Raw genomic sequence first — 13,304 nt, forward strand, 5'->3', positions numbered from 1 at the left:
GATAATGCAGGGATGTTTTCGTTATTGCTGAGCAGTGCTTACACAGATTCAAGGCCTTTTCTGCCTCTCACCCCACCCTGCCAGCGAGGAGGCTGGGGGTGCAGAAGAAGTTGGGAGGGGACACAGCTGGGACAGCTGACCCCAACTGACCAAAGGGATATTTCATGCCGTATGACATCATGCTCAGCGTATAAAGCTGGGGGAAGAAAAAGAAAGGGGGGGGACATTCGTAGTGATGGCGTTTGTCTTCCCAAGTAACCGTTGGGCATGATGGAGCCCTGCTTTCCTGGAGATGGCTGAACACCTGCCTGCCGATAGGAAGGAGTGAATGAATTCCTTGCTTTGTTTTGCTTGTGTGCACAGCTTTTGCTTTACCTATTAAACTGTCTTTATCTCAACCCACGAGTTTTCTTACTTTTACTCTTCTGATTTGCTCCCCCATCCCTGCCCCCCCCAGGGGGGAAGTGAGCGAGCGGCTGTGTGGGGCTTAGTTGCCGGCTGGGGTTGAACCATGACACATGATACCAGAAAGGACTTTCAGTGGATTGTCATCACTTTTGCTAGTTTTATGTTAAGAATGTGGGTTTTGTCTTAGCAATTTATGCAGTGGTTTGTAAGCCAGGGATGGTACAGAGACTATTTGAAGCAAATATAATCAGTTCTGTGATCCAAAAGAGGTAGAGGTTAAACAAGTAAAGGAAGAACCTGAACAATAATTTCAACATTTAAAGTAATAGTCAGATCTACTAAATGTTATTTCTTAGTCTGACTGTCTTCAGGCTGAAGATATGGACATGATAATCCTACTCATAGATGTTAAACAAAACAAGCAAGAGGAACTGAGTTCTGTGCTATTTGCTGGGTTTTACGTGTGTAGGAAACGATGCAAAATTTGTAAATAAATAAATTAAAGGTACACAAAATTATGAAGTATTAACATTGCTTGTTTATTTATACATGCTTCTGGCACTTTGAGACGAATATTAGGATAAAGGTTCTTTCCCAAACCACTTATAGTCTACAAATCTTGCAAACATTTACTCCCTTTCTACATTAATGTAATGAGTTCCATTAATATCAGTAGGGCTAGTCATGTTAACAAGTCACTCTTAGATCTTTTTTTCATGAGCTTTCCTTAAATAACGAGAGGCTATAGAGCTGATAAAATCAAGAAGTGAATATAGAACAATGGCAACTGATCAGTAATTTCAATGTTTTGTCTTGCTTTCTTGGTGGATTTAATTAGAACTTTGTTGATGGGGTGATTAGGCATTATATTTCTTACTAGAACATGATTGAAGGAAAGAGGGCTTGGTGTAAAGAAAAGTAGGACAGGAAGGGGACTGAGCATAGTCAATGTGGATTTATCAAGGGAAAATCATGCCTGACCAACTTGATAGCCTTCTACAATGAGATGACTAGTGAACAAGGGGAGATTAGTGGATATTGTTTACCGTGACAGTAGCAAGGCTTTTGACATTGTCTCGCATAATATCCTCATTGACAAACTGAAGTGTGAACTAGATGAGTGGACAGCGAGTTGGATTGAAAACTGTCGGGCTCAAAGGACTGTGATCAGTGGCACAAAATCTAGTTAAAGGCCAGTAAGTAGTGGTGTACCCCAGAGGTCCATACTGGGTCCAGTACTGTGTAGCTGGAGGATGGGGCAGAGTGCACCCTCAGCAAGTTTCCAAATGACACAAAACTGGGAGGAGTGGATGACACACCAGATGCTTATGCTGCCTTTCAGAGGGACTTGGATGGAGAAATGGGCTGACAGGAACCTCATGAAGTTCAACAAAGGGAGAGGCCGAGTCCTGCTCCAGGAGACGAACAATCCTAGCCACCAGTGCAGGCTGGGTAGAAAGTAGCTTTGCAGAAAAAGAACTGAGTTTCTTGGTGTACATCAAGTTGAACATAAGCCAGCAAAGTGCCCTTGCAGCAAAGAAGGTTAAGGGTATCCTGGGCTGTATTAGGAGTTGTGTTGCAAGCAGGTTGAGGGGGGTGATCCCCTCTACTCTGGGGTATGAGACTTATCTGGAGTGCTGTGTCCAGTTCTGGGCTTCCCAATACAAGAGAGACATGGACATACTGGAGTGAGTTCAGCAAGAGCTGATTAAGCAATTGGGGAATCTGACATATGAGGAGAGGCTGAGAGAGCTGAGTGTATTTATTCTGGAGAAGGAAGGTATAGGAGGTATTTTATCAATGTGTGTAAGTACCTGATGGGTGCTAGGAAGAGGGAACCAGACTTGTCTCGGTGGCAGCCAGTAACAGGACAAGAGGCAATGGGCACGAATTGAAATACAGTAAATTCCATTTAAACCTAAGAAAAATTTACCGTGAGGGTGCTCAAACACTGGAACAGATTGCCCAGAGGGGTTGTGGACTCTCCATCCTCGAAGACAGTCAAAACCTGACTGGGCATGGTCCTGGGCAACCTGATTTAGGTGACCTTGCTCTAAGCAGGGGGGCTTGGACTAGGCAATCTCCACAGGCCCCTTTCAACCTCAAGGGTTCAGTCTACACCTCTCTCAGAAGCTAAGCAGGAGAGAATTCTAAGTGTAGATATCTGCATGGAATAAACAACTGTATTTATCAACCATCACAAACTGCACAGAATACAAGTTGTAGGTCAAAGGAACCGCTAACATAATACTAATACAAACACTGCTGTTTGTCTTCATTAGCAAATCTTTTGCCTACCTGTTGGGAAACTATAAAATACGAAAATGATCTTATTTTTAAATAATGCCATTTGTGTAGGAGGAGGATAATAAAGCAGAAGATATGCAAACAAATTGCAAATGGGAACAAGCGATAAGAAAGGTTCATTCTGTTACAGATACATATGCAGGCATTTGATAGTTTGGCAAACATGGTAATAAATATTTTATAGATGATATAGCAAAACATTTAAAAATATTTGTAGTTTAGTGTGCATAATTATTCACAGTTAGGAAAAATCCATCAAAATCTACATTCAGGTGGAATGTAAATCAGTGGAATAAAAATACCATTGAGATGATAAAATTTTATATATTTTTAATATTAAATTTGTTGGGTTTGTATATTTTTTCTAGTATTTCATCCAAGACATCTTTAAAGAAGTGTTTTTTGCTGTTGTTCCCTAGTTCTTCATTAATCATCCTTATTTTAAAAAAGCAAATAAATATTTTATGCCTAAATTACATGAACAGATTTTCTTTGAAATCTTTCTTACAAATTGGATCTATGTTCCTGCAATCAGGAATATGCATCCTTAAAATGCATCATTCATAAGGTTTTATTTTTTCATCTAGGAAGCCTATGCCATTTTAAATACATTTGAAATCGAGGTGACAAAAGAGGAATCGGAAGGAGTTGATACACTCAGATATTCCTTTAATAAATTACAGACCAAAGCTGTAAGTATATAAAACGATGTTATTTTCCATTTGTCTTCATGTGCTTTTTTCAGAGTATAAATGACAGTGTGGGACCAATTGTCACTCTGCTCTGTCTTCCCACTCTTGGCCTCAGTTGCACACTAGTGTCTATCCCTTTGATTAGTATGTTCATTTTCTAATTTTATTTTTATAAAGCTCTTTAAATATTATTGTAGCTTTTACATATATGCTTAAAACCTGCAAGAAAATGAGAAATTTATTATGTGTCTCTGCACTTTCTGCTCTCCTTCATTTCCAGTTTTTGTGTCATTCTTGTCTGATCAGGAAGATTACTACCCTTAGATTACCTGTTTTTAAGAAGTGCATGCTCTGGCGTGCCCTTACCCCTAAGTGATGATTACACATTTACCTTTATTACTTAGGACGGCCTTATATCCCTCAAAAGCTCAATGTTTATTGAATATTTTCTATAATGTAGAAAGTTAGATCGAAATATGTAGTTATTTTGTTGGAACGATTAAGTTAGGTCCTGTCCCACGGATTAATCATTCTGGAAAGGACTCAAGAGCTCAAGAGTATATTTTCTATTTGCATTTCATACAGCTCTTGGTTCTTTCTCTCCGGCTTTTGAACAAAGAATAAGAAAGTTGTTAAGGAGAAGGCTGAGCCATCCATGAGGAAGAGGACCCTAACACTTCGGGTTTTGAGAGGGGTTTTTTTTGAGGGAGGGAAGGAAGAAAGGAAGAGAATAGGATCTTTTTTTCCCCCCTTTTCTGTGTCCTTTTGTTCCCCCCACCCCCTTGAAATGGAACTTGTTCACTTAAAGGCAGAGGGGAGATTTTGTTATGCTTTTTGGTTGTTTTTTTTTCTCTCCACTTTTCATCTCAAAAATTGAACATATAGCATAAAAGGAAAAAAAAATCTATTTAGCTTCAAATAATTTTTTTTTCAGAATTTTAATAATTTTTATTTATAATTTTGGTTTATATGCAACTCAAATATGTGTTCTTGTTTTTTAAAGAAATAACTTTGATTTTAATCTTTTGAACGTCAGACCAGAGTTCAAGATGAGTTGGTTCAAGTTCAGCCCAAATTTAAGAGTAATTTGCTAGAATCAGTTGCAGTTTTTCGGGAGGATGTGTCAAACTTTGAAGTGTCATATGAAACGGTAAATGAATTTAGTAGTTACCTGTAAGACTTGTACTTAGTTTTTCAATATTTTTGGTTTGCAGCAGTTGGGTGCCAGAATTTTATTCTGCTGAGCTACTGAGTGTTTGATGCCATGGTTGCTGAGCAGTCATCATTGTAGGTCAAACTTTTTAGTATGAAGAAATAGCAGTGCACACAACTCTGAAAGGGAAGAAAAGAATCCCTGGTGGTACAACTTGCCATGAAATCTTAATTTAGAAATTAATTTAGAAATTGTAGCACATATTGTGGCATCTTTCTTCACACATCAACATTAAAAAAGACAGTCTCAGGCTACTCACTGGATATTTTATTTTCAGCAAAAGAACAAAATATGAAAAATGAAAGTCTAGTCCTATTCAGTTTAATTAAGCTAAAGAATTATCAATTTCATAAAAGTTATCTTTTCTTAGACTTACCATTGTAAGTATTGCATTACCAAGATACATAAATTGATTGGATTTTGACTACCAAAAAAATAAGCATTTTGTGATGACCTGTAAATATACAGTGGTCTTCAGTCACTTTGAGGATTAATATTCCATTTTTGTTAACTGCTTGTTTGAAAGGAAGGACCTATGGTTCCAAGTATTCCACCTCAGGAAGCCAGTAATAGGCTACAGATCTTTCAGGTAAGAAAATAAACTGTTGAGTTTCCAAATAATTAAAGTTAGATCTGCTATTGCTTATCAAAACAAGTTTAGAAAAAGACACATTTACCAAATATTGTAAATGTGTCTTGGTGGATATTCTGTGTAGTATTATGTTAACTATATTTTAGTTTCTATCAGGCAATGTTTTCCTTAATGTGGAAGGATTGATTGATTGATGTGTAACCTTGTTTCACTTGTTGCATTTTGTGAGCAGAAATTATCAACTTTAAGTAATAAAAGCAGTAGAAGAGGAAAGAGTGAAGTACAACTCAATAATGACTGAAAAGAAGCCAGGTTACATATCGGTGACATGAGCCAATCTTTTCATCTTTTAAAGATCACTTTTCCCATCAGATAATTGTCTTTCAACTTGATATTTGTTTGTTATGAACCTTAGTTCATGGCTTCATAGCCAGTTTTTAATCTATTTTTAATCTTTCTTCCTTTCTCTGCAAGTTATAGTAACTTGAAGATTTTTTTTCAACAGGACTTTTGTCAGTCTCTTACATATGGTATAGACTCTGTAAAAAGTAAATTCAAAGTTTGTGAAAAGCACCAAGTAACTAACAGAAGGTGCTTAAACCTCCTAATGCATCTAATATGTACTGAAAATTGAGTGATTTTGGTTGAATTTGCTGTATTTTTTTTTTTTGCCAAGAGAATGCCAAGAGATTATGGATAGTAACTGCCAAAATCATTCTTCTTTCCATTTTTCTATGGTGATCATATCCTTTGGACAGCAGTTGTACTTTGAAAGTAATTGTATTTTTTGAGACACTCTTCAGTGTTTTTTTCAGGCTGAAAAAATATTCAGATACAAATATATTCTTTTTTTTTCCCCCCTCGATGATGTGGAATTCATTTCACATCCCGTTTTTGTTAAATGCATCTTCAAATTATTGCTTCTTATATAAACTTTCACTATTTGAATTCAATATGTGGATCTGAGTATTACATTACATGAGAACTGTTCAAAATTTTAGATCAAAAATATTTTCCGACATTTAAATATGCTTCTAATAGAATTATTTTAAGACAAATTTAGAACTGTTTAATGATTTATTATTAGACAATTCTAAATTAAAACTTATATTATAAACAAATTTTCATTTTGCCTGTATGAATCCTAATTTTATCAGGCTAACTTTGATGAGCTGTGGAGAAAGTTTATCACATACTCATCTGGTGAACAGTTGTTTGGATTGCCTGTCACAGACTATGAAGTTTTGCATAAAGTCAGGTAACTGTGGAAATACAGATGTCTTAGGTGTTTATTAAGTATGTTAGAAAGGCTTAGGATACACCAGAGAAGGAAATATTAAAATATGGAAGGTTTCCATTGCCTTAAATTAAATAAATAAATAAAAAAATCAATGAAAATTTTAGAGGTCTAATGAACTTGCCAATAAAAAATAATTGTATTTATTTATTATGTTAACAGAACCATAACAGATTATTTTACTACATGTAAATAGTATATAAAGGAGCAGAATACCATGTCGTAGAAAAATATATATATATATACTCTCGTATCTAAGTAGATGAGTAAATATAGTATTATGTATTAAGATATGGTACAAAGAGTGAACAAGAAAAAGGCAAGGAAAGGTCAGTGTATCATCATATATGAAAAATATAACTAGAGCTTTTATGAAAGTCTAAATTTTTTTGAGTAGCTGTACAAATTAGAATCAGATTCTAAAGTTTCCGCACTAGCCATTTCAGTGGTTTGATGATGATTCACACCAGATGAGGATCTGACCCTTTCTGGCTGTTTTTAGATCAGTATTTTAATTCAGATTCAGAGAGTGCTTCCAAAGTAAATTGACTAATTGTCCCCACTTGCCATGCTCTGCTTTGCACTGCAGAGCCAGCTCAGGGTACATAAGCTAGGTTCCTTTTGGATGGAAGTTTTATAGAACTAGACTAAAGCAAAACTTCCCCCAAATATGTTTAGTGTGGATATTAGGTCCTTAGCACCAATTGTCTGCTCTTTTTTGTGGATTTTATTCATGAAGTGTTCTTTTCTACGTTAAGAAACATAATCTAATTGATCTACCTCATTTTTTTTGTAATAATATTACATATACCATGTATTTAACTATTGTGAGATATCCAAATAGATGATTGAAATAATTGGTATGATTGTTTTTTTCCCAGGAAGGAGTTAGGCTTGCTTCAGAAATTGTATGGATTATATGATACTGTAATAAACAATATCAATGGTTATTATGAGATACTTTGGACAGATGTAGATATTGAAAAAATTAATGCTGAACTTCAGGATTTTCAAAACAGGTATGTTCATAATATGAATTATAACTGATGTTAAATGCATTAAGATTTAGATTACTTCAGTAAAGCTATTTGATATATTTAAATACAAAACTTTCATGAGTAAGGTTTATCATAAAGTAATAAGATTCTTAAAGGAAGAGTGGAATAACACTATACTTCTAGTTAACCAGCCTTTTACCTGTAGTTTTGGTAATCAAAGGGCATGTGATCAGTTGAAGAGTCAATCTCCTTGGCTAAACTAACCAAGAGGTTAGGAGAGCTGAAAGTTTATTTGTAAAATATAAGTTCTTCAACTAGGAGGATTAGCCCATTGATTTTAAGTCCTGAATACAAGAAGAACATTTCTGAGTCTTTTACAATATTTTATCCTTTTTTTAAAACATTTCTGCTATTTCAAATATATTAACAATGCTGAGTGTCTTAAATAGTATGTGTTTGTAAAAATGTTACAAATATTGCGGTAATGCTAAAAGCTTAAAATGGTTTTGATGCTCTTGAGAGGATTAGATGTAATTAGTTTGATTCAGAAGTATTTTCTAACCTTTTAATTTAACTCTATTTTTAATATTTTCAGAAGTACATATATTATTTTGGGAAGAAATGTAATATAGAAGACTAGGACAAGGATTATTTTACAACAGAATAACTGCATTGAGTGCAGTCCCCAACTCTCCTGCTACCTAATAGAGTCTTGTTATAAGCTTGGCAAGCTCCATCCTAAAACAACTCCAGCTTTCTTGGCACTTTTTTTGCACCCCCAGTCCTCCTATTAGAACAGTATTCCAGAATCTTTCATTATTAATTTCCAAAACAAAGGCATGACTAATTGATGTACATTTGTACTTGTGTCAGTATTTGGTGTATTAGAGTATATCTATACTACAGTTAGAGCAATGCAGGCCTATTAAAACAGCTTTAAATCAATCTTAGATAATGTTCAAATCTAATTGCTTAAATACAGAGCTCCACAAGAGCTAAATTATATTACTCTCTGAAACCGACATTCTTTTAGGGTAGTTCAAGTAGAAATGTATAAAAGGGCAATTACTTTTGTAACTTCAGTGAAGAGAAAAACCTTCAGTATAAATAGTTCTTTCTTAGTCTGTTAATTACACATCCCACCTATTTACCTATCATGTCCTTCCATTCTCCGTTTTGTCAACATATCTCACCTGTGGGCATTACTTTGACAGTTTTTCATGGCTTATCACACTGATGGGTTTGGGTAACCCAAAAATAGTAACATAACCTTCCTAAACTAGGGGGAGAGGATCTGTACTACAGAATGTGGAATTTTTTACTTGAAACATTTTTGTTTGTTTGTTATTGGCTTCTAGTCCAGGGTGTCATGGTAGTCTAGTAAATATATGTTTTCCTGAAGGCTAACTGATACATCAAATATGTCATTATAAGGTATAAAATTGGTAAGTGAAGAATTTCCGTAGTTTTGAAATTGCATTTTTGACAGTCAGAGTTGAAGGTTGGGTCTTAGTTTTGCATTATTTCTCAATTTCTAAGTGGGAAACATTAATCAGAGACTAATAACCTTTCAAGGAAATATGTGCCAAAGAGTATTTTTCTCTCCCAAATTTGAGGTTACATCTGCTGTTAGAATTTCTGGGATTAAGAGTCTCTCAAAGAAGCAAGATGTTGACAGACACCTAACTGTCAGTATCTTCTCTTTGTGTAAAACAGTTTCTCCTGGTTCACAAGACTCAATAAAGGTAACAGGGCTCCCAGCTCTGGAACCTGCAGCATGTCATTCAAAATCTGCCTCTCTGCTGTATCTGATTCCTGTGTCCCAAATCACTGAACCTGACATTAACTCTTTACTAATGAATGAAAAGAATGGCTACAGAGAAATTTATAAAACATTCAGACGTTTTGCCTGGTTTTCTAAGGAAAAAGGTGATCTGTGATGTCACTGTCTGACCATGTCTGTGCTCCTCTTTTTCAGCATTCTTGAATACCTTTTTTTTAATCTATTGGCTAGTTTCAACTTTCAAGGCAGATTTCTCACAAAATAACCTTAAGTGCATAAGAGTTTTATAAAACCCAAAACTTCACAGTAGTCCAAAACCAGACACAAAACACTTTTCCCCCTCAGGGAAAGGCAGGCAGGATTAAACATTCTGTTTGACAGCAACCAGGGAGCTAATCAACATGAATATACTGGCAACCACACAGCACCAACATAGTTCTAAACCAGACACAGACTCCTGTATTGTACCTGATTACAGAAAATATGAAATTATACTAGTGGGAGGTAGGGACATAAGTGACAAAGGATGCAAAACCAAGGGAAATATGATCCAGGCTTTATTACTTTTCCTGCTAAGGATATACTTTATCATTTACATTCAGACGTTCCTGTGGTGGATCAACTGCTTAATTCTTAGTGTGCAGGCTCTGTAAAAGTGTGGTCAAAGAAGTGAATGCTCATTTAACTGTTTTACTGGGGGTTTTCCACATTAGAAGTATGTAATTTTCGTTTTCTTAGTGAATAGTTTCAGGAACACTAACCAAAAGTAGAGGAGGTGGTCGTACCTTTCTGATTTTCACGTCTGTCTCTGAAGTGATATGTTAATATGTGCCATGTGTATTAGTGGTATTGTAAATTGAAGTAAATATTATATTTGTACAAGGATTACATATATGAAATTTAACTATATTTGCTTTGTTTTTTGTTTGCCAATAAAGAGTTTGTGATGATAAGCAGCAGATAAGCTATGTTTTAATGCAAACTGTAATATTTCTGCTTATTTGCAAAGAACGTATCAGTGGTTAAAATGTTAAACATTATGATTTGTTAGTAGGGCATTTGCATTAGTTTTTCCTAAAAAGGTAGACTAATTGACACAAACTGGAATTCTACATAGAAAATGTTGACTTCAATACAAGCTAATTCATATCTCCTTGTCTGTTTTTAAATGTTTAAACAATTCCTAGTTTGACAAAAGAGGCATTTACTACTGTATCAATTTAACTCAACTGCAGGTGCCGTAGACTACCTAAAGGACTCCAACACTGGCAAGCGTTTTTAGATCTCAAGAAAAAAATTGATGATTTTAGTGAGTCTTGTCCTTTGTTGGAAATGATGACCAACAAAGCAATGAAGCAAAGACACTGGAATCGTATTGCTGAAACAACAGGACATCAATTTGATATAGAATCTGATTCCTTTTGCCTTCGAAACATCATGGAAGCACCAATTCTTAAACATAAAGATGATATTGAGGTAGGTACATACCTTTTTTTTCCCTCCTTGTTCATTTTATATTGTCAGCAAAAATAATACGATTACTTATAAAATGATCACCTTTTTTAAAAATATTTTTTATTTCGTTAAAGTCCTTGACTCTCAATCAGACCACACTAGTTTAAAATAATTTATACTTTATTCAGAAGTTCTTATCCATATGAACAAAGACAGAGGTAGCAGCTGGAATCTTTGGAGGCTTATTTCTAGATAATCTCTTCACATTCTTCCTGGCCCTATTTTCTATGATTTTCTTAGCTCTTTTTAAACAGGAATAAAAGCAAAACTTCAAATGATCATGGTTACCTACTTTTTTAATTCTGTGGTTGCTTTAAAGATTTGTAAATAAATCAGAAATTTTAGAGGATGTCTCCATGCTTATTAATATTTAGTATGAATACTTTTCTAGATCTTTATGGCTTCTTCTAAACCATACCATTTCAAAAGATCCCCCACACAACCTGAAAAAACTCTCAATGGAGTTTGCAAGTTTTATAGGGTAAATATGCATGCAAAAGCTATTGTTATATTCATACTTGATTTATATGGAAGCATTCCAAGGTGATCTGCTTAATTTAGAATTAAGCTCTGATTTGAATAGATTGTTGGACTTGATGACCTTTCCAACCTAAACTATTCTTAGATTCTGCGATTCTATAAATTGGAATGTGATAAGATTAAGAGTTCATCTGGTGATGAGTCTACATCACTACCCTAAACCATGTAGAAATGATGATTCAGAAATCTTGTTACACAGAATTAACAAAATGTGAAGCTACAGAAATGGTATATCCACGCATTTCTAAGCGTGCACTTTTCAGCTATCCATACATGTAATTTAAGTGAGTAAAATTAGTAGTGTGATCTCTGCGTTTGTATGACACATTTCTATACTATTTTATAAAATTTCATATATTGTTTTTAACTATTCTAGTACTAGATGTGTACTTCTGAAGAATGAAGATTCTAAAAAATGATTCATTCTTTACAGGATATATGCATATCTGCTACAAAGGAAAAGGATATAGAAGCCAAACTATCTCAAATAGTTGACATTTGGGGAAGCCAAGTTCTGAGCTTTTCATCATTCAAAGGGAGAGGAGAATTACTGTTAAAGGGAACTGAATCATCAGAAATTATAACGTTGATGGAGGACAGTTTAATGATTCTTGGCTCTCTACTGACCAATAGGTACTTTTCAATTGATTGTGTATGGTATTTTCAGAAACACACTGAGATAGGAACTGTACTGTCATTAGGCTAAATCAGCAGTAAATTTGAATGGAATATTATTTTTTTTAAATTAAAAAGAATGTTACAATGTCTAATGAAAAACTTCCTCAAGTGGAAGACTGTGATGTATTAATAGCAAGCTATTGTCTCAATATATTTGAATGTAACCAAGCTGGTAGAAATTTTCCACAAGATTCTTCTTGCTCTAAGTGAATGTGGTGGGTTGACCATGGCTGGATGCCAAGTGCCCACCAAAGCCGCTCTATCACTCCCCTCCTCAGCTGGACAGTTGAGAGAAAATACAGCGAAAGGCTCGTGGGTTGAGATAAGGACAGGGAGATCACTCACCAATTACAATCATGGGTAAAACAGACTCGACTTGGGGAAAATTAATTTAATTTATTACCAATCAAATCAGAGTAGGATAATGAGAAATAAAACCAAATCTTAAAAACACTTTCCCCCCACCCCTCCCTTCTTCCCGGGCTTAACTTTACTCCCAATTTTCTCTACCTCCTCCACTGCAGTGGCACAGGGGGACGGGGAATGGGGGTTGCGGTCAGGTCATCACATGTTGTCTCTGCCGCTCCTTCCTCCTTGGCGGGAGGACTCCTTACACTCTTTCCCTGCTCCATCGTGGGGTCCTTCCCACGGAGACAGTCCTCCATGAACTTCTCCAACATGAGTCCTTCCCATGGGCTACAGTTCTTTACTAACTGCTCCAGCGTGGGTCCCTTCCGCAGGGTGCAGTCCTTCAGGAACAGACTGCTCCAGCATGGGTCTCCTGCGGGGTCACGAGTCCTGCCAGCAAACCTGCTCCAGCATGGGCTCCTCTCTCCATGGGTCCACAGGTCCTGCCAGGAGCCTGCTCCAGCACAGGCTTCCCATAGGGTCACAGCCCCCTTTGGACATCCATCTGTTCTAGCGTGGGGTACTCCACAGGCTGCAGGTGGACATCTGCTCCACCATTAACCTCCATGGGCTGCAGGGGGACAGCCTGCCTCACCATGGTCTTCACCTCGGGCTGCAGGGGAATCTCTACTCTGGCACCTGGAGCACCTCCTCTGCTGCCTCCTTCACTGACCTTGGTGTGTCTACAGAGTTGTTTCTCATTCCTCTCTCTGGCTGCAATTGCTGTTGCACAGGTTTCCCCCTCCCCCCGCCCCCCTTCTTAAATATCTTGTCACAGAGGCGCTACCAGCAGCACTGATCGGCTCGGTCTTGGCCAGCAGCAGGTCCATCTTGGAGCCGGCTGGCATTGGCTCTATTGGACATGGGGGAAGC

General features: G+C 36.4%; 1 protein-coding gene across 1 annotated transcript in view; it reads left to right on the forward strand.

The window, feature by feature from the left end:
- DNAH8 (dynein axonemal heavy chain 8) overlaps positions 1–13,304 on the forward strand; it is a 142,769-nt gene that overhangs the window by 38,215 nt on the left and 91,250 nt on the right. The window contains 7 exon segments of the mRNA XM_075496199.1: positions 3,303–3,425; positions 4,462–4,557; positions 5,147–5,209; positions 6,370–6,470; positions 7,391–7,528; positions 10,526–10,766; positions 11,779–11,978. Coding sequence (XP_075352314.1) covers positions 3,303–3,425; positions 4,462–4,557; positions 5,147–5,209; positions 6,370–6,470; positions 7,391–7,528; positions 10,526–10,766; positions 11,779–11,978 — 962 coding nt within the window.

The sequence above is a fragment of the Mycteria americana genome, chromosome 3 (assembly GCF_035582795.1).
Source record: "Mycteria americana isolate JAX WOST 10 ecotype Jacksonville Zoo and Gardens chromosome 3, USCA_MyAme_1.0, whole genome shotgun sequence".
NCBI classification, from domain to species: domain Eukaryota; kingdom Metazoa; phylum Chordata; class Aves; order Ciconiiformes; family Ciconiidae; genus Mycteria; species Mycteria americana.